Raw genomic sequence first — 25,018 nt, forward strand, 5'->3', positions numbered from 1 at the left:
CATTTGTTCCTTTGAAAATCTCCCACAACAAACAGATTTCCGCTACCACAATGAAATTATTTGACACTATTGCACACGTCTTATTTTCATTTATGGCCGGTTTTGGTGTGTCTACTAAGTCATTAATGTTTTCTTTAGTGGGGAAACACAATGGCAGAGGCACTTTTGGGGCCATGAGTATTCTTCACCATTTATTAATTAATTATTATTTATATTACTGTAGCACCGTTTCAAGCTGAGGAAAGCTAAACAGGACTTCTAAGTGCCTCATATACATTCAACACAAAGGATGGCAAAATAATGCCCTGTGGTATTCTGCATAAGAGGGACTTCAGAAGCAGAAGAACAACTGCCAATAACTACCCACAGAGAGGTGTCATTTAAGGCCTGAGCCAGCTATCATTGGAGTCAGTGGGAGTCTTTTCATTGACTTCAATCAGACTTGTACAATGCTATTAAAAAGCTGCACAGCCACATGAGCAATACTATCCACCTTTACCAGAAACGACATCTGTGTCAGCAACACTTTGAAGTCAACAGCATCAAGGACTTACACTCCCAAACTTCTCCTCATACTTTGGTATATAGCTATCCCTTATTCAGCCAAACAGGCATAGCAAAATGCAAGGAAGCACATTACTACTGCTGTTCAGCTCTCATCAGTTCAAACTCCACAACAGTTTCACCACGAACGTCACAGAAAGGAAAACACAGAAGCTAACTATAAACTAAAAAGAAAAATAAACAATTAGTAAAAATTAGTATTTGTATTCCTATTGGAAGAATTTTCTTGAAAGCATGGCCTGCTGCATTATCTCCATTGTGGACAGTAGAAATGAAGAACATCAGACTAGTGGAATGCTTAGTTTCAGGAAGGCTGCCTTGAGGAACAGTTTCCTTCATTCTATCATCTGTGAACAAAATGAATGCTTATCAACTATATGGACCAGCTGGATCAGGGCTTGGATGCCTAACTTTAGACACCTATCTCCGAAAATGGCATATAGCTTTAGCTGTGATTACTGATTACTACCATCTACTTAAAGTTATAAAGCGGCATGCTCATATTTTAGTAAAACTCTATACTTTAATCAAATGCTCAGTGATAGAAACTTGTACATAATACCAATTTGTAAGACTTTTAAAAGGATTTCTCTAAAAAAAAAAAAAAAAAAAAAAAGGAATTTTTCTCATATAATGTGAAGGGAGAAGAAGAAAAGAGTACTTTATAAATCATGCCAAACCCAATGATAAAGATCACCACCAAAAGCTGTCCAAGGTGACAGCTGTCTTTTGACAACTTAGGCTAATAATAGTCTGCTGCTACTGAATGATTTGGTCTGTCCTACACACCTGTTGACAGATTATTAGTGGAATGATTGAGATTAACACCTCTAAAAGCTGTGGCTAGTCTAAGGAACCCATTAGCATCCTCATGATTTTACCAGTGTAGACAAGCCATTATTATTTGATATCACACAGCTGGAAAGCGCCAACACCCTTAATTTGGTTAAAAAGAATTTGTATATGAAAAAAATCAACTCAAAGACATCTGTGTTGCACAACATATTTTACTCCTGAATAGGCAAACTGGGATAGGGAAGAAGAACAAACAAACAAACAAAAAAAGGCGGGGGGGGGGGAAGGGGGGGAGAATCCGCTACTGTGGCATGCAATTTTTAAAAAATACCAGCTTTGTCAATCTAGTTATGTCCAGTATTAAACAATAATTTGACTCAAATCTCCTAATCAACATTTTACCATCACCTTGCTCCCCCTCCAAATTTGTTCAGCTATGCATTTACATTTTCCCAAGTCAGTTATAATCTAATTACTCAGACTTGTGTAGCTGAAAACAGAATTTGTTCTAACAGAGTTTTGGGTGTTCTCCAGGGGCTTTCACAGTGAAACGGAGAAAGTGACCTATGTACATAAACATCATTATCTAAGTGCTACATGCATCATGTCATTTTTATTTCACCATCCCTATTTCCTTCCTTCCTTCATTCTATTTTCTTTCTGGCTTTTTTCTCCCCATCCTCCATCTGGGTCTGGCCCTTCATGGGGAGCTGGGGAAGGAATCAGGACAAATCAGAGCACTATCCGTTCTTGAGGCTGTTCTCTCTTCTTTTCTGTCTATGCCCTTCTTTTCCTCCCTTCCACCTAGTTTTGCTGTCCATTGGGTTCTCTCTGCTTCCTTCTTCTTTTCTTCCATGGATTTGTTTTTTTCTCCTTGATCTTTCTGTCCCTGCCAAAATGACGGAGTTAGTTGCTCCATAGGAAGATATTTCTCTAAAACAAATGCTAAGTTCATAATAAAATTTACCTAAAAAAATTAAAAGCCTATGACCAATACAACCTGTACAATATGCATGAAGAATACATTTCCCAGTCAGCAAATGAGTTAGTATTTCCAGCTCTCAATTTTACCCAGACAAAAATCTCTGTACGCAAAAGTTGAGAATGCCTTCGACAAATAAGAAAGAAAATAAATGGGTCCAAGTTCATTTTGCAATGTTTTATCCTGGTAGATTAAAGTCTGATCTGGGCATCATATGCTTTTTTCTCTCCCCTAGGATGTTATTGCCATGGAATAAACAGTAATTAGCTTGAGAGTACAGATGATTTTCTTTTTAATTCAGCTTCATGCTCAAAAACATTTGTGATAAATATATTTGCTAGAAGTACAGAACTGTAGTACAACATTGTAAAAACATTTTATTTCCTTTGGTTAACAAAGACAAATGTGAATGACTTGTATAAACTCAACTTTTAAAAATTAGTTGAGTTGTTCACGTTTAAGAAATTGACAAAGATAAATAATGAGTTTATTTATTAGGTTATATACCTTCTATTAAAATGGATAAGTATCTCTATTCAAAAAATGGGGTTCAGTGAAACTTTTGGCAAAGGCTGAGCAACCTCTACCAAAGCCACATTAAGATGGGATGTTTGGGTGAGACTATATCCTGTGGTTTTCCTTTTGGCGTTATTTTTCCCCAACCAACTGCCAGAGTCTCAGAAAACCCAGTAAGACAATATATTATGCTGTATACAGAGTATTTCAGAATTAGACATACTGAACTCCAATGGCTTTATCCAATTCTACAGGCTGTCTTTTATTCTCTGAGGAGGGTCAAAGAAGTGCTAGTCTACTCAAACCATTTAAATGCCACACATAGGATCCTCTTACCTGTTTGAATTGGATAACAGTCTAATTGTCTCCAAATGAAAGTTGCATGTACATGCTTATATATTTTATTTAACCCACAAATTACTCCTGGATCATGCAGTTCTTAGGCCAGATTTCAAGGGGCACTGGAAGTCTATAGGAAGTTGGATGGGAAAGGAGAGCATGTCCACCTACCGCAAGAAATTAAAAATGCTACAAGCTTCTGAGGACTGGGACATTGTTTTCATTTGGACTTTTGTGTCAGTGAACCATCACTCTTTAGAAGACATATTAGATAAGAGACTAGGTGTGAATTACAGTTTCATACATTTTAAGGCCAGAAGGGACCATTAATTCATCTTGTCTGACCTCCTGTATATCACAGGCACTAAATTTCATCCTGTTATCCCTGTATTGAGCCCAATTAACTTGTGTTTGATCAAGCATATTTTCAGACTTGGAAGTATTCAATTTTTATCAGTAAATGTTGATTTGATCATACAAATACAAACTGACCTGAAAATATTTCCAACTATAATAATCAAAGTTTACAGGTAGGCAAAATAAGCAAAATGCTGCCTGAGAACCTGAAGTTTTATTTAAGAATACTTACTTTGCATATTTTGACATCTGATGTTGATAACTCATGTTATAACAGTTATAAAACTTTTACTTTTTGAATCAATCCACCCTGGCTAATAGCCCACCATGGCTGGCTCAGTGAACATGTGAATGGAATAGTTAGAAATAAAAAAGCAATATATAACAAATGTAGAAAGGGAGACATAGATAGCAATTTGCATAAATTAGAAGTTATGAAGTGCGTAATATCAATAAGGGAAGCTAAAGACAAAATTTCATGGCTGGCAAGGCTAAGTACAAGAAGGAGTTTAAGTATACCAGGAACAAAAGAAATCCTAACAGTGGTATAAGCTCTTACTAAATTGAGATGGTAAAAGTGTTCATAATGATAACAAAAAAAGGCAGAAGTGTACAATAAATATTTCTGTTCTATATTTAGAAAGAAGGATAATAGTATTCATATCACATAAGGAAGATGAAGTACTTTCCAGTTAATTTGTAACTGAGGAGGATGTTCAATAACATTTAGTGTCCGGATGGATTGATTTAAAATCAAAATGATTTAAATCACTGAATTTAATCATAATTAAATCAGCAAGCAGAAAACCTTGATTTAAATAATTGCTTTTAATCTTGTTTTGCAATTGTACTTTTTTTTTAAGTTATTTTCCTAAAGAAATATTAATTCTTACTGGTTGGTAACCATTAAAACATGTTGATTTGCACCTAAATATACACCAAATTTCATGGGTTTTTTTGCTAACCAGGAGAATATAGAGAGAGAGAGAGAGATCAATTTGACCAATCTACTTAACTTACATTTATTCAGATTCTTAAGTTTTTACATGTTAGAAAACAGTGAATGATGCATCTTAGATGATTAATTTTTTACTTGTGATTTGTGTCAAGCTCTATCTGGATGGGAATTAAAACTCAATTAAATGCACAGAAACATATTAAAATAGTTTTTTAAGTTAAATAAAACTACATTTGCTGTACTGGATACATAAAGTTTATTAAAAAAATTATGAAAACATGTTTTACATATAAAACTAAATCATTTATTAAACAAAAGTAAATATTATCTGTAGTTTGTGAACTGAACTGATTGTTTCTGGTCACCATGTTCTTCAAGATTTTAGAACTGGTAGTTCATTCTCTCACACCTTGTTTTTATTCACAGATGGAAGAGGAAAACAAGCTTTTTTGCTTTTTCAACTCCCAACTGGTTTCTTAACTTTGAATGAACTAGTCATTGACCTAAGCCAGTGGTTTTCAACCAGAGGTAAACTACTCCTACTATCTACATCAACTCATCTAGATATTTGCCTAGTTTTACACTAGTGCATTTTATGTAGCCTGCTGAAGTTAGTACAAACTAAAATTTCATACGACTTGTTTACATTTCAGTGTATAGTATATAAAGAAGTACAATATTTATATTCTAACAGATTTTATAATTATATGATAAAAATGAGAAATAAGCAATTTTTCAGTAGTGTGCAATGACACTTTTGTATGTTTATGCCTGATTTCGTATGCAAATAGTTTTTAAGTGCAGTGAACTTAGGGGTATGCAAGACAAATCAGATTACTGAAAGGGGTACAGTAGTCTGGAAAGGTTGAGAGCCACTGACCTTTAAACTATTTGAATAAACTGAAACGAAAATAATCTCTCTGCACCTTCAGAAGAGGCTACTGACAAAAGCTAGTTTAAGACTTTATACCTGTATTTAATTCAAATAAAAAAAATCAAAAATTGTTTTCCCCCAAGAAATCATTGATTATCATCCACCCAAAGTTGTCCTGTTCTTGATTGAAAAGCCATAAATGCACAGCCAGCTAATAATTTTTTCTTCTAGCACCCCCAATTCCCATTCTTCTGTCTAAATCAGAAGTGGGCAAACTACAGCCCATGGGACCATCCTGCCCGGCCCCTGAGCTCTCTGTCGGGGAGGCTAATCCCCAGCCCCTCCCCGGCTTTCCAATAAGCCTGTCCTGCTGCTCTGAGTGGCCTGGTAAGGGGGGGGGGGAGAGGGGCTTGGATAGGGGCAGGGGGTCCCGGGAGGGGGCAGCCAGAGGACAAGGAGTGTGTGTGCGGGGGAGGGAGGGGGTTGGATGGGTCGGGAGTTCTGAGGGGAGCAGTCAGGGGGCAGGAAGTGGAAGGGGGTGGATAGGGGGCAGGGGCCATGCTGTTTGCAGAGGCACAGCCTTCCCTACCCAGTCCTCCATACCATTTCGCAACCCTGATATGGCCCTCGGGCCAAAAAGTTTGCCCACGCCTGGTCCAAATATTGCTCATAATTCACCTCAGCCCACAAAGGTCCAGAAGCAGGCCATCTCTCCCATGGCCGCTAGGTGACACCGCGGCCCCACACATTCCCATTCTCCAGATTATCTCTGATTTTCTGATCTAGCCCCACTTTCAATTAGATTGGATAAAGGGGGGAGGGAGAGGAGGAGGTCTGCTCTATACAAACTACCGGTTGGGACTATCCCGTTTGCCCCTAATGAATGTAATTAGATCATGGTCACTAGGCAACCATCAACTTCCAGAACAGGATTTGGATTATTTTTATTTATACTGCAGCAGCACTTGCAGCCAGCCGCTGTCCAGACAGTAGAGAAACCTGGCAGAGAGAAGCCGACGCCGGTAAGACTGTCCCCGCAGTGACTCGCGCAGTGACTGACCAAGGCCTGCCTGGAGGAAACGGGCTCCGCAGCTGCCAGACCGCCCCCCCGCCCCGTCATGTGATTAGCGCCTGGAAGCTGCCCTTGTTTATAAGCCTCTCCCCAGCACGGCGCATGCGCGCAAGGCCCATTCATTCAAACTGCGTAACAACAAGCCTGGTGGGGGATGGGGAGAGTGGGGTTGCCCCGCGCCCCTGCCCTCTGGCGGCTGGTGACCTGCACTAGGGCTCCGCGGGGGCCCTCTGCCTCTCTGTCGGATCTGATCCCCTCCGGTTCAGGTATCACCCCCCTCCGCCCCCCGTGCAGGGGCCACACGGCGCAACACCGGCGCTTCCCCGCGGCTTCGGCGGGGGCTGGCGCAAGCGGCCGGACACCGAACTTGCGCAGGACTTCGGTGGCGCTGCGCTCCCCAGGGGTGGCCGCTGCGCTCGGACGACCCTGCACTGCAGCGCCGGCGGGGGGGGGGCGCTCGGGGCCCCGCCCGCCCCCGTGACAGACCCATCGATTCGGAATCTGGGTCGCGCTGAGTCGAGTCCCGGCCCCGGGCAGGAGCCCGCGACTCGGGACCCCGCGGCTGGGTGGGGGAAATGAGCCGCTGGCCCCTGAGGCGGGGAGCCCAACCAACAGCCTCCCCCACCAGCGGCGCCTGCTCTCCTGCCCCAGCCCAGCCGCCCTCGCCCGTCCCGGCCCCTTCTCGCCTCAGCCCAAAACTTTTCAGCACTTACCAAACCCGTCGCCATTTCGAGATTCCCCTCAGATTCCCCCTCCGGCCGCTCTCCCCCTCCATCAAACCCCACCCCCCCGATGGGATTCGTCCTGAGTGGCCAGGACAGACACGACTCAAGGCACGGCCCCTTGCTATTGGCCTTCTGACCTGCCCGTCAGGATTCCCCCGCCAAGGGCGGGCGTGTTTTGACTTTCCTGCGCAGACGATTGCATAGAGCGGCGTGTCAATCACACTAAAGTTGCGTTCCGATTGGTCAGTGGCGAAGTCCCTGCATTCTGGGAGATGTAGTTTCTTTTTCCATCGTGGGCTACTAAACAGGGAGCACCTGGACAACAAGCCCCAAAATGCGCCGCGAAGCGCTCGGCTGATAGTAAACAAGAGTCATAGGGACACGTGTATCTGCCCTTCTGGCTAACTTTACCCAGGAGACTTAGCGGGTGGCTCTAGCCTTGGCAGAGAGAGGCAGTGGCTCCTCTTCAGCTCAGTGGGCACTTCGGTGTAGTGCAGCCAACCAGAGTGCTGCTCACTGCCTCCAAGACTGGGGGGAGAGAGGGGTTCATGGGAGGCAGGCACATGCTGCCTTTTCTTATGGTGCCAAATGGGGTGGGAGGGCCCTTGTGGAAAAAGTTGAGCACTGAGACGCTAAAGACCCTCTCTCGGCTATCAAAGAGAGGAGAGAACTAACTGCCAATGGAGTTGGAATCCACAAAGGGACTGCAGTGTTGCAGCGCTTTGCGTAACTTTTAGATGTGTAAAACAAAAGTCGCAGGAACACTACTGCAATCCCTAAAGCCTGAATTAGTCATGTAGGTTCCTTGTACAATATGGGAGGAAAGATAGCTCTAAGAGAGCCATTTTAAGCTAGCTCCTGGGAGATGCGCATGAGAACATTGTGTTCTAAGCTCTATCCCTCTCATAGCCCTGGTCTACAGTGTGTGTGTGGGGGTGTCGACCTAAGATACACAACTCGCGTAGCTGAAGTTGGCGTATCTTAGGTCGACTTACCGTGAGGACGGTGGAGAGTCGACCGCTGCCGCTCCCCCATCGACTGCTTCTGTTCGCATCTAGACGAGACGCGATAAATAGATCCCCAATAGGTCGATCACTTCCCGCTGATCTGGCGGGTAGTGAAGACCTGCCCTATAGACAGGTGCCTATCTCTGCTTAATGAGCCACAAATGGGAACCCAGTGCCTGAACTCAGGTGGTCTAGGCATCTAAGGTGTTTCTTGCAAAAATGATCTAGGTGGCTGCCTCACTATCACAAAAGGGAAAAGAGATAGTGGCTTAAATACGTTTGTGGCTTTGGGTCTAGAAGTAGGCAGGCCACTCATGCAGTTTTAACCAGAGCTGCTTTTGTAATGTTTGTCCCCATTCAGTACTGAGACAAAACAGTTTTTGGTTTTGTCTGGTGTCAGAAGAGGGATGCCATAATGGAGAGTGCACGAAACCACTCCACCCCTGTAGACATGATCTTGCGCATACTGTGTATGTGAGGTAACGCCAGCAGGGACTGGGCAGAGTGCTGTTCAATATGGCACCCCCATTTTGACCTCACACACATTGTGTGTGCAAGATCACGCCCCAGTAGGGGCAGGCCTATGCCATTCCCGGAATGTTCAGTATCCTGGAAATGTGCTAGTGGGCACCCTATCTATGAGCCCAGGAAATCAGCCATAAAAAGTGATAGGCCTACGGGCAGGGCTTTAGATGAATCCCAATAAGCACACTGAAGGAGGCTGAGTTCAAGAGAGCACAGAACAACTGAATACTAGGATTTAACTATCTTCTCTATCATCTGTATCATTGGAGAATTCAAGGTGATCAGCAGCACACATGCACACTTCCTTAATCTTACTGAATTTTAAAAAGCTTACCCTTTGCTCCTGTGGATTTAGTTACTCCAAATCATGTTTGCTGTCATCATTTTCTGTTCACAAAACTAATTATCTGGTAAGGTTCAGCTGCTTTTGCACATTTTGTAATAGCCTGCACTGGGGGTCGGGCTTTGTCCAGTCTTGGAGTGAAGAGCTGCTTTTCCCCTTCTTTCCCAACAGGAGCTCTTTCACTACCAAGCTGATGTTGCACTGAGTCATAGCATAAGACGAAGTGACGATTTTGCTCTTGCTTGGTTTCTGACTTTAATAATACTCTGTACTTTCCTACCACCTTTCAACTTAAAATCTCAAAATGATTTACCAGTTTTAACTAATGTTCAAAAAACTCCTGTGAAGAAGGTATCCCCATTTTACAGCTGTGGAAACTGAGGCATAAATAGGTTAAGTGAATTGTCAAAGGTCAAACAATGAGTCAATGGCAGCACTAACACTAGACCACAGCTCTCCTGACTCCCAGTCCAATGCTTTAATTATCAGACAACACTTTGGTTGCATTTAACCTGGCAGTGGTAATTGAGGCTCAAAATGTAGTCTGGGGGAAAACACAAAAAATTCCTTTCTAGGTTCCTCTGCAATGCCCATCTATATCAGAGGGCCTCACATATATTACTGAGCTTATCCTCACTGTACACCCGTTTGATTAGGAAGCATCCCCATTTACTGACAGGGAATTGAGGCATAGAGATTAAGTGAGTTGCCTATTGTCACCCAGGAAATCTGTGGCACAGGTGGGAACAGAACCCAGATCTCCTGAGGTCGAGTGCTGTTTCCTGTCTACCAGATCTTCACCTTAAAAATTCTAATACAAACAGAAATGTTTTCATAATTTAAAAATAATCATCAGTATCTTAATAAGGATATGAAAACTTCAATAACAAATAGCTCAGAGATTGTGTGGGATGGATTGAAATTGGGAAGAAAAAAAAAACCATGCCATTCTTCCTTTTCCATTCCCAACCAACTCTCATCTTAGCTTTGGAGTTTGTTACAATTTGGTAACATACTATCTGAAAGAAACTAATAAGGGAATGCACACAAATAAATATAAATAAAGAAAAAAAAATATATTCCCCGTAAGACAGGAATCTCTCAGGCATAGCCTATGATGCATTACCTTAACATATACTAACAAAGTGCTGTGTGAGAAAATGAGAAAGAACTAGATTATTGCAGTTAAAAGAAAAGTGGTTCCACTTCTTAATAATGGCCACCAGAAAAGAGTACTATTTTCTGGCTGTTAATAAATGAATGCATAGTGTAGTGCAATTAATATGAACAAACTTTCACAGGGACTACAATATAACTTACTAAGCATCAGGGTACACCTTATCCCAGTTTTACTTATTGAGCATCAAGACACAGGAAGCAGATGCCTGATTTTATTGTAATTGTAAAGCAATGAAATCTTGATATTTGTCTTCTATGGGAAGTGATAGCTTGTCCATTAGTAAGATAAGGCGGGTTATTTCAATCCAGATGGATTTATTTGAAGGTATTTCACTTTCAGGAACATGCAATATCTTCTGGGGGTGAGAATGGGTAATTATAAAAGTCTTTAAATGAGTTCATCAGACTAATATGACAAAAACGACGGAGTAGAAAAGCTGATGTCTTAGAATCTAATTCAAAATACCTGTGCTTAACTATATACCAAAATAATTAACCTTTTACAGGCATTTCCTCAGTTTGAAAAGCTGGCATTATTAAAAAGAATACGTGTATAATCAAAGTAAATGTTGAGACTCAACTCCAAAGACACTTAACAATGAAATATAATATTAAATGTTTAATATTACAGTAGGCAAACAGATCTTTTTTCTCAATACTCTGAATATTAAGAGTTTAAAATTTTTCTTAAATATTTATACACTTTTGCATAGGAAAGGCTTTATAGAAGCATTACTCAAGAAAATTTTTCCATTTTGTTGATAAATTAAATGTTTTTACATGAATTTTTGAATTCCTGTAAGTGCTAAAAGAGTAGACACTACCAGTACGCATTAATTGTGTGTTTTGGACTGTTCTAAAGGAACCATTTTTAAAAATTGAGACATTAAAGATGCCATTCAGTTTAAGATTCTTATTACCAGCACACATTATTACATTTTTATTTTCAATTGGAGCAAAGGGAGAAAATCCATTCAAAATATCATCTCTCATCACATTATCCCACATTGCAATTGACATGCTCATCAGGAGATGTATTTCTAATGTGTACCTGTCTTGCCTTGTAATGTCAACCAAAATTTTATGAAGAGCTGAGCAATTAAGTGCAAGCTGCTTAATACTTGGTCAGTGGATTGCTTTAAGATATTTTATGTCAGCTGGCTAAGAGGGGAAACCATGATGATTTTCACAAATCCTGGCTGGTCTCAATATATAATTTTGCACTGTGCCCTTTTGGAAGTAGCTGGTGAATCATGTTGCTAGAACAAACAAGATCAGTTTCTTTAAGAAACTGGTCCTTCATTTGTCAATTCCATCAGGTCCTTTTTTTTGGACCAGGAAGTATTAGACAAAATCATCATGTATGGGGGAAGACCATCTGTTGAAAAAAGTCTAGATCTGTTGCCCTTTATTTCAAAGACTTCTGTAGTATTCCAAAGAGAAAACTGTTCCCCCTCTCCTGGAATTTGCCCTACACAGTTTTGTATCAATTTTAATATTTCCTTTGTTATTAGAGTCTAGACACTCAGCCAGTTTCTTCAAATTTAGAAAAACTTAAATACAACTTATTTCTCAGCCATAAACTCTCTACAATATAGATGCTTCAGGCTTTTTTCCTTTGAAGGGATCCATTTACTGACTGCAGGCTGACACTAGCCTTTCCTCCTAATCTCCTAGCCCTACGAAGCATTTTTTAACAGTGAATTCAGTGAAACACTCCAAAGGCACTGGAGTGACCACCTGGAAGACTGAAGTTCGCTATGCTTAGAGGAGGTACAGCACAGGCTCTTGCCCTATTAGATGTAAAATATAATTTAATAGATATCTATTTAACTGCAGTCTTACTTTTCAGAGGTCAAGGAGAAAGTTTGGTAAAGTCTTATGCTGCTTCACGTTCAAACAGCCAGACTCAACAGGGCTTTCCCCTCTGCAGTTTCAGATTCCTCCTTTGTAGTCTAACTTGTCCACACACGTTCCTGAACAATTGTCTGTACACTATTTAGGGAAAGGGTCATGTTCGGTTTCATTTCCCCCCATTGCTAAGTGGTGAAATTATGGTCCACTAGCAAGGGGATGTTAAATCTCTACCTTCTCTCTGACTTTTGTTCATGCTCTGTATGGGTGCATGCTCTAAAGGGAAAGGCCACCAGGAAAGAATTTCTGTGTGATGGACAGAAAGGATATGGAAAAAATATCAGGGAGTCTTCGCTAAATTTTCATTCCCGCAAGTAGATGAATTTAACAACCCCACCAAACAGAACAAGTTTTTATGTTGCATGCTTTTCTTCTCCTCTCTCACTCTGTTACTTGTTCTAATTAGGTTGTAAGCTCTTTGGGGAGGGACCTGTTTCTTATGGGTCTGTAGCTCCCAGGTCACTTTGGGCATAGTACAAATAATAATAATAATGGTCTCGATTGCCATCTATCTCCAGATCCATGTTGGCAGGAGCCCTTTAGATGCAGATCTCTCCACTCTGCATGTGCACCCTCTCCACCACTCTTCCAGATGCTGCAGAGGGCTCTGCAAGGTCAGCACTAGGGTAGGGGGTAAAGAGTGGCCAGGAGGCAGTTGGACACATGTTCCTCCCTCCATCCCTGTGGAGACACTTCACAAAAGACAATACATCCTAATGCTTAATCACCTTCCCATGGAGCTCATCCCTATCCCCTTTTATAGCACTTTCTATCCAAAGATAAAAGAGCTTTCCCTAAAATCTTACAGGGATGCCGTGAAGATTCGAAGTTTTTTTTACAGATGTTAAGTTTAAAAGTGCTGGTTAAATTCTAAATTTATAAAGCAATATGATCCAATGGCACAGACTCCTGCACAGGTCAAAACTAGTGAATATGATCACAAGTCTTGGGCCTTGGATAACACACTCCACAAAAATGTATAACACATTGAGAAAAAAAAATGCATATTCCATGAGACTAATCCTCAGATTTAAATCTTATTAAAATGAATATTTGAATTCATTTGACAACCTGAGCAATAAACTCATGATATGTGCTTTCTATACTCAAACTTACTTATTTTCTTTTGTATATTGTAAATCTTTAGTGGAAGAGAGAATGAGTAAAAGGCCAGATGTTCTATCCAGCAGAGGGCAGTCGTTCACAAACAAACTGTATAAAAGATTACATTAAATAAACTTGAAAGAACATTGCTTAGGTTGCAAAGGTAACACTCAATAGTTAGGAAATGCCAGAATTAAGGTTGACTGTGCCATAATGATTTATATGAAAACTACGTCAAATGTTATTAATGTTTAGTGAGACGCACCCAACTGAGCTAAAACCCCACTCATTATTTTAAATTGAAAAATTCATCTGCCAATAAATAAAATCCCAGATTTTTTTCCCATTAACAAAAGCAGTACAACAACCTGCTGCAACACAGCCAGACCTTCGGCCTCATTAAACCCAAAATTTTGTGTTTATCTTATAGTCATCACACCTCTTGCATTTGACATTTAGCTGCAGTTTATAATTGGGTAAGGAGGGTTTCTTTGGGGGTGGGAGAAAAAGACCACGGGTTTGCAGTAAAATGGTTAAAAGTAGCCATCACCAGACCATGTCCTGGCATTTGATCTATACTGAATGAGTGTCCAGAGTTGCTATATACACATTCTGTTTGTGTACAAGTTATTTTCTCTTTTATTTGTTCCCAATATACGAAGAACTGAGCAAGAGGCTCAATGTTTGTAAAGTTCTTCGAGGGTTTAAAGTACTACAAACATGTTAAAAATTATTAATGTGTTAATAAGTGGCTATAAATAATTCACTTATAACTTTATAAAAATGAACACATCTACATATATATATATATATATACACACATATATAAAAGTGTTGTTTATTGTAAGGAAACTTTAAATATAACAAACAATATTGAAAATATTGTTAGTAGCATTTATGGCCTTGATTGGAATTCATCATCATACAAGTAATCATTAGCATTTTTCTGAATAACATTAAGCTAGCGCAAAAAATAAGTAACTTTTATAGAGTAAGCATATAGAATGACATACAGATTTTGGTTACCTGATGTTTCCTTCTAGTATAACAGACTTCACTTTTTTCAATAAATCAAAAGTACAAAGGCAATCATATGTGCAACTATTCATATCAGGAGGCTGTGTAAAAAAATTGTTGACACTTGTAAATTCTGCTGAGACTGTTTTTGTTAACAATGTTCATTTATAATTTATATCATATTATAGGATATAAATTACATGTTAGTAATAGTATTGTATAATCATAGTTTCATATTCAAGTATGATTGTATAAATTGTCAGAACAGATCACTATAACTACAGGATATATAATTATACCAACTGACAAACACAAATACATTGCATTAGAAAAGTCATTGTCTAAGAAGAAAAGTAAGGTGTAACTTTTCATTTGTTTAAAACAGGGATCAAGCAACCTTGTTGAAAGTCTTCTGGTTCTGTCCTGATAGAACTACTGCAACTTGTCATTATGTGAACTAGCTTTCCACATGGAGCAATAAACATGTCAGTATATAATGTGAGAATTGGACTATGTCGGATACTTCCAGTCACAGACTTTTACTATCGAGAAATGAATGCTTTTTTCTTATTTTAAGTAAGATAATACTTTCTCCTTCGTCACTGAACAAAACTTTACCCCATCCTTCAACTGCTGCAATGACAGTCTTTCATGATGTCTTAGGGGCCTTTGGTGTCTGAAGACCAAAGCAGAACTTGTCAGCTTTAATAACATGCTCTCCAAACATGTATAAAATAGCCTTTCAAATTATTGATCTTTCAGATTCACATGCTTTCTCAAACTTGCTGGTAAGGATTTCCGGGACCAAAAATTTTAGTATGGCTTTCAACACTTTAGTAGTTGAATCTGGTCTGTAATATATAAAGTCAGACTCTATTGAGAAGAAAGATACAGAGAACATTTGACTTGAAATGGAAAATATTTAACAGAAAAATAAGTGATTTCTAAGGATAAAATTTAACCCTAGTGTAGACATCAAATAAATATGGAAAAGACAAAATGCATAAATTTTGAAACAAGAAAGAAATTAGAAGGCAAATGATGTAGGTTATGCATGATTAGTTAGAATGTGACAATTGCTTACATAAAATACTTTTGCCTGTTTTTAAAAAACATGCTTGCATCAAGATTAATTTGCCAGCTTTCTCAACAGAGGAATATACCGCTTATATGTAACAAATAAAAATGCAGTTTATTGCAAAAATATAAAAATCCTTTAAATTGCATAAGATATTACAATATTTTCCAAGTGGGCTTGCTGAAATGTGACATATTAAGCAAAGAGGACTATAATACCAAATCACAAATGTTAAAATAAGACTTGGGTAATGAACTTTACACAAAATGTATTGTTGTGCCTTATTGTTATGAGGAATTTTGAGTTATTTCTTTTTTATACAGCTATAGTCATTGCAACATAAAATCATGACAATTGTAATAGGCAGAAATGGATATCTACAGTCTACCTTCTGTATTATCAATACTTATGAACACTGTGTGCATTAATACTTTAAACATATCACATTCAAGCTAACAGTCTATCCAGAAAATCATAACCATTTTATAAAACAGAAGCTGGTTGAACAAATTCATCAGCATAGTGTTTTTTTTAAATCTATTCTTTATGAAATGCTGTTTACAAAGAACCTGATTTTCAAAAGGCGCTGTGCATTTACAGCTACCCTTGACTTCAACTAGAACTGCTAGTGCTAAGCTCTTCTGAAAATCAGGACCAAAGTCTATTAAATCCCAATTTAATTTACTGATACATCCATTGTAATATGTAAAAAAGCAAAACCAAAAAAACCCCAAACCCTAAAATCACAGAAAATGCTTGGCATCTACAGGAAGATAGACACGTTCTCAGTGGGCTAACCACTACTGTGCTATTTTCTCATAACAGATCTTGTTGTTCCATACTTTATTTCATGCACTGGGATCAGCGATGTCCATGTTTGTTCCAAACAGAGCAACTAGCTGCTCCTCATAGTTTGCAATGTTTCTTTTCATAATTTCCATACAAGGTCCCAAAAGCCTTTCAAATGCCTGTACATCCATAACTAAGATAAAAGGGGGTGGGGGAAGAGAGAGAGAGAGAGAGAGAGAGAGAATGTAATGTGGCCATCAGCTGCAGAAATTAATTTCAGAGTTTGACATTCATTGTGTAGAATTTTAAATTTTAATGGGAAAGGCATCAATGAGACCCATACTATGTCAGTAGAGCTGGAGATAACTTTTCCCATATGATTCAGACCTAAATAATACCTTGACCCCAATCCTGCAAACACTTATGCATGTGCTTAACTTTATTACTAGGAATAGTTCTACTGATATCAATACATAAGTCTTTGCAGGATCTGGGCTTTGGATGACAATTTAAATTGTCCAATTTAAATAATCCATATTGGTTCACCGGGAGTGTTAATCAGGAGAACTAAAAACACTGTAGTCAATAATTTGTGTTTTTTACTTCAAGAAACTTTACATTTTAAAAAGTCTAGAACTAACTTTGTATCTATTAGGTTAGCACTGAAAAATTTAGTAAGTCAATAAAAAGTCCATAACCAGGAAAACTTTTTTTTTTTCAGACACACACACAGTTTTTCCTACAAGTCTGTATAGTTCAAGTTATGGCATAAATGTGCATATATTTGCAACTTGTTTTAATATGTTACTTATGGCAGTTCTTATGGGAAAATACACATTTAGACCGCTACCCAAAACCACCGCCACCCAATTTTTGCTATCCTGGAATTGCCAGTAATTTATACATACTGCTTTCCTGTTGTCTCATTCTCTTTACTTCCTTTCTCTCTTCAAAAAGTTGCTGGAGCCATGCTCCTGCTAACACATACCTGAATGTTTTTACTTCAGATATCACTCTTTGCTCAAACTGAAAATCTCACCATTTACAGCTTGATATCATGTACAAATTTTAAGTGTGAATTTTAGAAGTGCAATCTTTGTTATTCATACAGAACCATAAATGTGCATAGAGCCTTACAGACAGATAAAAGAAAATGTCCATGACCATATGAATTTACAATCTAAATTCACTTTGTGGCACTATAATAAACATGGCTGCTTACTTACTATAGATGTAGTTAGGGAATACACACTGTAAATTTCATTTAAATGATTCTAACGCCTGGCCTATACACAAACTGCACCAGTTTAACTAGAAGTGTGATTTAAAACATACTTAGTTAAACCAGTGCAATTTTGTGTGTAGACTTATATCAGTTTCGAATTAAACTAAGCTGATTTAAGATGTTCTTACACCAATTTAAGAATGTCCACGCTAGTGGTGTTGCATTTATTTAGCTAATTTGGTGTGTAAATCAGTTAATAGGTGCACAAACTGTGTGTAGACTCGGCCTAACAGTGTATGGATGGCACACCAAAACCCATCCAACACTACACAAGAAGAGTGTGCTACCCATTTTTAAAATATTTTTAAATGGTTCAGCTAGTACAGTTTTGTCCTCAGTCTGGGTGGGTATAATGCAAATAAAATGTTTGAAAACTATTCTCAAGATTAGGTAGTAACTCTTCAGGGTATCTATTTATCTAGGTAGTTACACTGTGCCTATCACCATAGTATGACAGCCTACAACTTTGTGAAATATCTAAAATCGCTAAAATAAGGTTTGTCAAGGAGAATTCAGTGGTTGTTGGGAACTTTGTTTTGAAAACATTTTCCAAGTGAAGATTGTATGGAATACAAAAACTACTGGAGAACTCTGGAAAGGGCTACAGCACCCTGTACTTTTCTACAGACTATAGTTATAAGAGGTTCCAAAAGGAACCTCAGGGGGTTAGACTAGATGAGCCTTGCAGTCCCTTCTAACACTATGATTCTATAATGTCTTCCGTTGACCTTCTTGGTGGTATCTTGGTGTCTAGTCTATTCTTTTCCTTTTCTTATCTTCCACTCACAGTTATGAGTCTAATGGCGCTGAACCTATTGAACAGTAATCATAGTGGTTTCTCAGGTATTATCTGTGTGTTCTAGCCAGCAATGAATTTGGTCTGTGCTTGCTCATCTGATGCCATCTTAACTGGTTCTTGTCATCAAGAGAAAGAAGAAAACTTCCTCCTTGAACCAGCATCCAGTGGACCAAGGTCGCTGCTTTCTCAAAGGTGCCAGTGACTCAACAACTTGCCACACTGGACCATAACAGATCTTCTTTCTTAACACCACCTCTCATCTTCCTCTTCTTCGGTCTTCTTTTTTCTGCTTGTTTATCTTTGTTTGGCTGGGGAGACTTAGTTTTAAAAAACCAGTAGCTTTGTGAATAAACAGAACATTTTGTTTGCTAGCCTGATGTCGTTATTTAAGAATACAAAATTTGCCTTTGTATCTTACAATTTTCCTAATAGTTAGATTAATAAAATGGAGGGGTTATATAATGATGTGATTGAGAAGTTAAACCTTAAACCATACAAAAGAATCCTACATTTCAGCATTAAGGGGTGCATTAAGTAACATCTAGATAACCCATAAACCATGTCAACTCAGTTGGGAGGAGTTAATTGTTTTGTTTTGAATGTAGGTTCAGTTTTTTTAAAATAACATTACTGAAGGAAAGCTAAGTTAAAGAAATAAGTTTTTTATTTAGTTCTGAATGCGGTGAGATTTGTGGTCACTTATCACTTCTAGTACTGAATTCCACAGTCTTGGTCCACTCCTGTGTAAGAGAAGGGAAGACTGTCCCTTGAGGAATTGTACAGATGATGGCTCTGGAGGTGGAGGAACAGCTGTCCATCATAAACCTATGCGGCTAGTCCCAGGCAAAGGATTGAAGCCATCTTTCCAGTTCACCAATGTGGTCTCTCAAAGGAGAAGGAGTAGTATTTGTTTTAAATGCCACAAGGATCCAGAAGAAAACACATGTATTTGCACTCCATGTCCACAGACAAGATGATGATCTCTATTATTACAACCACTATTGTCTCTGCTCTGTGCCTCAGCCTGAAACCTGACAGAGTGACATGGGCTGGTAAAGCCAGCGACTTTGCTAACTACTTGCTAACTTAATCAGAAATGGGAAGTTAGATTAAATAAGGTAGCATGGAAGGTTGGTTATATTAAGCAGTTGTTTCTTAGGTATTGGTCGACCACTGGGCAAGGACAATTTTTTATTTGTCTGTTAAGTATTATGCAGATTTATGTAACAGGTATTAAAAGTACTATGTACTGTGCTAGTTGGAAATCATTTTCAATTCCATCTGAAGAGGGAAGACATTGGAGGTCCATGGTTGACACAGTTGTCAATTACAAATAATTCTTCTAGTGTAGGTAGGAATATACTATAACAGATACAGTATAGTCTAACAGTCCAGTGGTTGTAAAGCAATGCTACTGGATGACTGAAATCTGACTTTATGGTATGAAGGAACATACAGTACATTATAATTACAGCCTTTGATAAGTAAAAATATTATTTTTATATTAGTCACAGCAAGCAAAAATATCACTGAATCAGTACCTAAACACTTGACAGTGCCAAGAGCAAATGCTGATGCTGCCCGAGGTTTGTTAGTTACAAGAGCAAGTTCTCCAAAATACTGTCCTCTAGAGTACCGGGCTATTTCAACTGCCCCATTCTCTTCTACATCCTGTTTATTCTGAAAAGTCAGATAAGATAAAAATAAGAGACACTTGCTGAATGTACAGTTTTACTCATAATGGAATTTAAACATGTCTAAAGAGTAAAGAAAACTGCAGTGAGATAACTAGAGACATCTGCTGTTTAACATTTAGAATATATTAATGACTTCAAGATTTTGAAAAATTAAATTCATGTTGGGGTTTTTACCTTCCTTTTCATAGTAATTCTCACTTCTCCAGATTCTACAATGAAAAAACAATCAGCCATGTCTCCCTATTAAAAATAAAAAAGCAAGTAATGAAAACATGAATATTGCTTTTTAGTTTTGTAGTAACAGTAAGAAATACATTCAAATATATGTAGCCAGAGGCTAACAGCTAATCCTTTTGGTACCTAATGCAAAATGCTTTAATACACGCTACTTAGAAATCCACACTCATGGCATAGAAGGATTACAGAGATGAGATGAGCAACAAGCTCTCCTGAAAGAAAATGACACTGTTGGTTCCATTTAGACCTCAGTTCTAAGCCATGGACAAAACACAATATGAAGCACCAAGAGAGGCAGAAGAAAATATTGGATAACTTGGAGGATACTTATTCCTGTTCCCCAAAACAAACAAGCTGCTCCCCTAGGGATCAGTGGGCAAGAGCAGAATTGGGTTGGTGGACAGAAATAATCAGCCTAAAAGATCTACTCCAATTGCCACCTTCTTCTGTTCTAGAGGATTTTGAACTCATAAAATCCCAAAAATTATTCCCTATCATGGATGCTCAGGTATCAATAAGCATAGGAGAGGTTAAAGCCAATATCTAAAGGAAGTCCAAAGGCAACATAGAGTCTGAGTTGCCTGCAATCTATCTGACGGAATTATCTTCACATCGTTCTTTTTTCGGAACAGAAACAGACGCTCAATGATAAGACCCATTTTCAGTGCCTACTAGTACAAGCCTTCCTCTTCTATAGTATTTGCACAGTTTAATTTGTTCTGTTCAGACCAACAAAACATGTTGTTTCTTAAAATACAGCAGATGTAATAAGGTAGCTGTTAAAGTGGCAAGAAAACCCCCAATCAGACACTGGCTAAATATTCCACAACAGGCATTTACCATTTACAGCTTTGTAAAAGCTAACAAAATGTTCCAAATTCCAGAAAGAATTAATTACATTTTGTCATCAAAAAGGCACAGTACTAACCGCAGATACATGCAGTATGGAAATATAAAAAAAATAAAAAAGCCACTGGAAGTTAATTGAAATAGCCTGCCAAGTATTTGTACTAAACTTTTTTTTTTTTGCTTTAAATTATTATTTCGAATCTACAACATCACAACAACATATTTCTTTGAACTATACCATTTTTTTCCGACCAGTTTATACCTTTGTGTGTATTATACTGAGACTCAGTTTAAAATAATGGATTCATTATAGATAATACGGTAGTTTTACTTATAGACACAAAAACTAAATCAACTAAGACACTACCATACCTGAGCAATAATTTGTTCTCCATCTTTGTATATTTTGGTGCCTATCACATCCACCACTTTCAAGCGTTCAGATAGCTTTATAAAAAGAATGGGAATATTAAAAATGTTTGTCTAATAATATTAAACATATGTTTTGCTAATCCTTAATACCTGTTTTTATGGACCTATATACAGTATAATATGTCCCTAGCCATCTGTATTGACAATAAGCGATAAAGAGACCTCTGTTTAACCATTTTCCAGGGAATGGTTTACCAACATACATGTTAATTAAGTTTCTATTTTTGTATGGTTAATCTACATGCTCTAAGTCTTCCAAAATACTTACTGGAGAAAGTACATGTGTGTGCAGAAAAATAGATTTTTTAAATGAAAGAATTCACTTTTTTCAACACGCCCAAAGCACTTCACACTATTAATATCCAGCAAAAATTCAGTTTAAGAAATGGAAGGCTGGAAACCACAAAAATATTTTAATCTTTTGCAGTACTATGGCCTCTATCCTACAAGTTGATCTGCACAGGCAGACTCCTGTTCCAGGCAGATCCCAACTGGGGGACTGCTGTGTGGATCAAATTATAGGATCAAGCTTTATGAAGAAACTAAAATAGGTGAGGGGGAAGGGGGTGGGGGGGACGATCAAATTGGAAATTTCAACTCTTTTCCTCAGAAGTCCCTTTTCCAAAAATAAAGATGTGCAAAATTTTAATCTAGAGGAAGGTTTTATTCCAAGATAAAACCCCATGCCACAACCACTAAAATAATGCAATAGAAAGCTTACTTCTAAAGATTTAAGGAATGGCAATGACTGAATAAAATTTTCATACATTCTTCTCTTTTTGGCATTGTTTTTTACAATGATTCTCCGGAATGTTACCCTGTCCTGAAAACACAAAGAGAAGAAAAAAAGTATATTAAAGGAAAATGTTAGCACAGGATGGAAAATGCATAAAAGAAATAGGTAAAATGTATAATGATTATAATCAGCCACTAGAGGGCAATTTTATGTGTTTTTAAGTACTTCAGTGAGGCCTACTATTAAAAGGGGCATAATAAATTTGATATTTTAAATTGTATCATTTCAAATAACTGATTTTTCTCATAAGAGATCTTTGAAGTCAAATCTCTTGCCCATTTTTTTTATTCCTCTTTTAAAAATTCATCTTCCTTCGTGATGTTTGCAAGGGTTTTTTGGGCAGGCCTCAGAGCAACACCAAACATTGTGGTGCCCACTCCTCCTCACCTGCCTACTTCTGTGCACAGCTGCTGCTTATTGAGTTTCAGATTCAGCTGTGCAGCAGCAGTTACTGACCTTCTTGCCTGCCCAGGGAAGAGCATATACACAAACTGCCCCCAGACAAGATGCATGAGATAGGAAATATAATTGGCCATCAACAAAACTGAAACTGACTCTACACAAACTGCTGATGAATCAACAAATGAGAAACTGAAAAGTGATTTCTCCTCCCCACCCCGCAATCAGTTTAAAATCTAGTAATCTTATCGTTACTTGTAACAATAGCAATTACAACACTTTCAGATGGAAATGTAATTTTTCAGATGATAGAGTCCCTTTAAAATCTTGTTTTAGTTACAAATTCAGAAGGATGAATAATGCTGTGTAATCCAGCTAAATGTTAGGGCATCACAAGCCAGCCTTCTTAACTAATTACAGAGAATTAGTTAGTCTTTCAGGTCATAAAAGGTTCCATTTTTGACTCCTATTCAGATTTCTATGATTTTATATTTTTGAGGCAGACTGGCTGTTTACCTTCCTTTTTTGAACCAACGTTCCACCTAATACAGGTTTAGGAACCAGACACAGACCCAAACCCACAAAGATACTTAAGTACCTAAGCCCCAGATTGGGATGCCAAAGTCCCAGTTTTGGATCCATTGCAATCCACAAAATTTTCTAGGTGCCTAAACTCGGTGTCTAATTTTTCAGAGTAAAAGTTCCCTTGGTGCCTCTGGGCATGTATATCTGGATGCCTAACCCCACCTAATCCAGCCCTCCAAACTGGGGGAAGACAGGTAGGTGTTCATCCACCTAAATTGCATGTGGGTCCCGATCCAGTAGGAATGCTCAGAGGCCACCAACTGGATCAGATCCCATTCAAAATCCAGCTGCCAGAGGAGGAGGAGGTGGAGATGATGGTGCCCACCTTATAACTTTTAATTCAGTGGTTCGAGCACACACCTGGGAGGTGGGAGACCCAGGGTGCAGTCCCTCTACTCCAAAAACTCTTTCATTATTTATCCACAATGGAACAGCTTCAACAAGAGAGAGCCACATCAGAATATCCCACAGCTCAGTGCACTCTCCCAAGAAGTGAGAAATCTCTGTTCAAATCTTTTCTCCCCTCTGGCAGAGAGGGGAAGAATTGAACCTAGGTCTCCCACATCCTAACCCCAGTGAGTGCTCTAACCACTGGGCTGCAAGTTAGGCACCACCCCTATTTTGTGTGGGGCGAGGCAGGCACCTAACTCATTTCTGCAAGAGGCAGCTAAGCTGCCTGACTCCAAGAGAGGGATTCCCTGACATGGATTGCTAAGCAGAGATAGGCATACCTCTGAAGTCTGGATTTAGGTGCCTATCTCTGAGAGAGGGATGGGGCTTAGTACACAACCCTCTCATCGGCATCTCCCTCTAGCTAGCTTAGGCTGTTTCTCACATAGTGTGATGGCTTTTATGGATCACATTCTAAGGAGACTATCACTCCCCTTTCATTGTAGAGGGAGCCTTGCACGTAAGTTCACTTGTGGATCACAGTGTGGTTCCTGTTATTTTCTAGGCACCCAAAAGTCAGGCACCATGACGCTCAAAACTGCAACGCCCAAGTCCCTTCATGGATCCTACCCATGCTGCCTAACCTTGCAGGCTCAATTGCAGACTATGTTTATTACCAACATATATTAGCTTTGTATGACAAGTTTGGAGTAAATGACTCCAGAAAAACAAAATATATAATTTCAGATGATTAAAACATTTTCTCAGAAATGTTGCAGTTAAATCATTTCATCCCACAGTTCTCAGCACATTTATTTCAAGTAATGAGCTTTGTGTTAGCTAAACCAAACACATGGGACCAGATCCTTGGCACCACTTCAGCAGCAGAGAGGGGCCATAAAGCTGCCCTACATGGGCAAAGGGAATTCTCTGGTGTGGGACAATCCTTTAAGCAGAAAGATGGGGTACCCAGATGTATGTCATTCTCTTTTGTTCTCACAACACCCAACTCAAGGGGATGTCGCTGGAATGCACTGTAATCCCACTAGTACAATGGCCCTGGGTGGCCATTGCAATCCATTGCAATTTAGAGCAGCATTCAGGTGCTCCAAGTTATGTAGAAAGCTCAGCAGTCTAAGGGATCAAGGTGGCAGAAAGCCACCTATGCTCCCCTACACCAAGCACTGCTCTGAATTGGCACCTTGGAATCAGTTACGAGACCAACATATAAGCCTTGAAGGAGAACAGCTTTCTCAAAGTACCTAACACAAATCTAAGTACTGCCACGAGATTTTTTGGCAAATTTTATTACTATTGTGCAGAAAAGTAAGCTTAACAAATAGCACCATGTTGGATTTTTTATACTGTAAACAAATGCATTCATGTTTTTTGCAATCTAAGACAATATTTA

At 38.8% G+C, this 25,018-nt stretch overlaps 2 protein-coding genes and 1 long non-coding RNA gene across 14 annotated transcripts in view; 1 reads left to right on the forward strand and 2 right to left on the reverse strand.

Annotated features, from left to right (window-relative positions):
- Positions 1-7,251, reverse strand: part of HBP1 (HMG-box transcription factor 1) — a 34,161-nt gene extending 26,910 nt beyond the window's left edge. Inside the window, exons 1-2 of one of the 3 annotated variants that reach the window (XM_043551560.1) lie at positions 7,171-7,199; positions 555-721 (exon numbers count right to left, since the gene is read on the reverse strand). Coding sequence is in view for 2 of the 3 variants with exons in the window: in XM_007064658.4 (XP_007064720.1) it covers positions 7,171-7,185 (15 nt within the window). In the remaining variant the exon portion in view is untranslated. Of the gene's footprint in view, positions 1-554; positions 722-1,981; positions 2,242-7,170 lie in introns of those variants that run through there. The other 2 variants (XM_007064658.4, XM_027827034.3) reach the window with 2 other exon arrangements.
- The window catches only part of LOC119565071, a 76,721-nt gene continuing 58,261 nt past the window's right edge, over positions 6,559-25,018 (forward strand). For 3 of the 6 annotated variants that reach the window (XR_005223789.2, XR_005223786.2, XR_005223787.2), the window contains exons 1-2: positions 6,563-6,723; positions 14,657-14,756. This is a non-coding gene — a long non-coding RNA (uncharacterized LOC119565071). Of the gene's footprint in view, positions 6,724-14,656; positions 14,757-25,018 lie in introns of all 6 variants that reach the window. The other 3 variants (XR_006292281.1, XR_005223790.2, XR_005223788.2) reach the window with 2 other exon arrangements.
- Positions 14,211-25,018, reverse strand: part of PRKAR2B (protein kinase cAMP-dependent type II regulatory subunit beta) — a 154,494-nt gene continuing 143,686 nt past the window's right edge. For 2 of the 5 annotated variants that reach the window (XM_037889136.2, XM_037889135.2), the window contains exons 7-11: positions 22,159-22,260; positions 21,378-21,452; positions 20,094-20,159; positions 19,764-19,902; positions 14,211-16,331 (exon numbers count right to left, since the gene is read on the reverse strand). In XM_037889136.2, coding sequence (XP_037745064.1) covers positions 16,198-16,331; positions 19,764-19,902; positions 20,094-20,159; positions 21,378-21,452; positions 22,159-22,260 — 516 coding nt within the window. In that variant the 3' untranslated portion in view covers positions 14,211-16,197. Of the gene's footprint in view, positions 16,332-19,370; positions 19,903-20,093; positions 20,160-21,377; positions 21,453-22,158; positions 22,261-25,018 lie in introns of those variants that run through there. The other 3 variants (XM_043551565.1, XM_043551577.1, XM_043551580.1) reach the window with 3 other exon arrangements.

Source organism: Chelonia mydas, chromosome 1 (genome assembly GCF_015237465.2).
Source record: "Chelonia mydas isolate rCheMyd1 chromosome 1, rCheMyd1.pri.v2, whole genome shotgun sequence".
Lineage (NCBI taxonomy): Eukaryota > Metazoa > Chordata > Testudines > Cheloniidae > Chelonia > Chelonia mydas.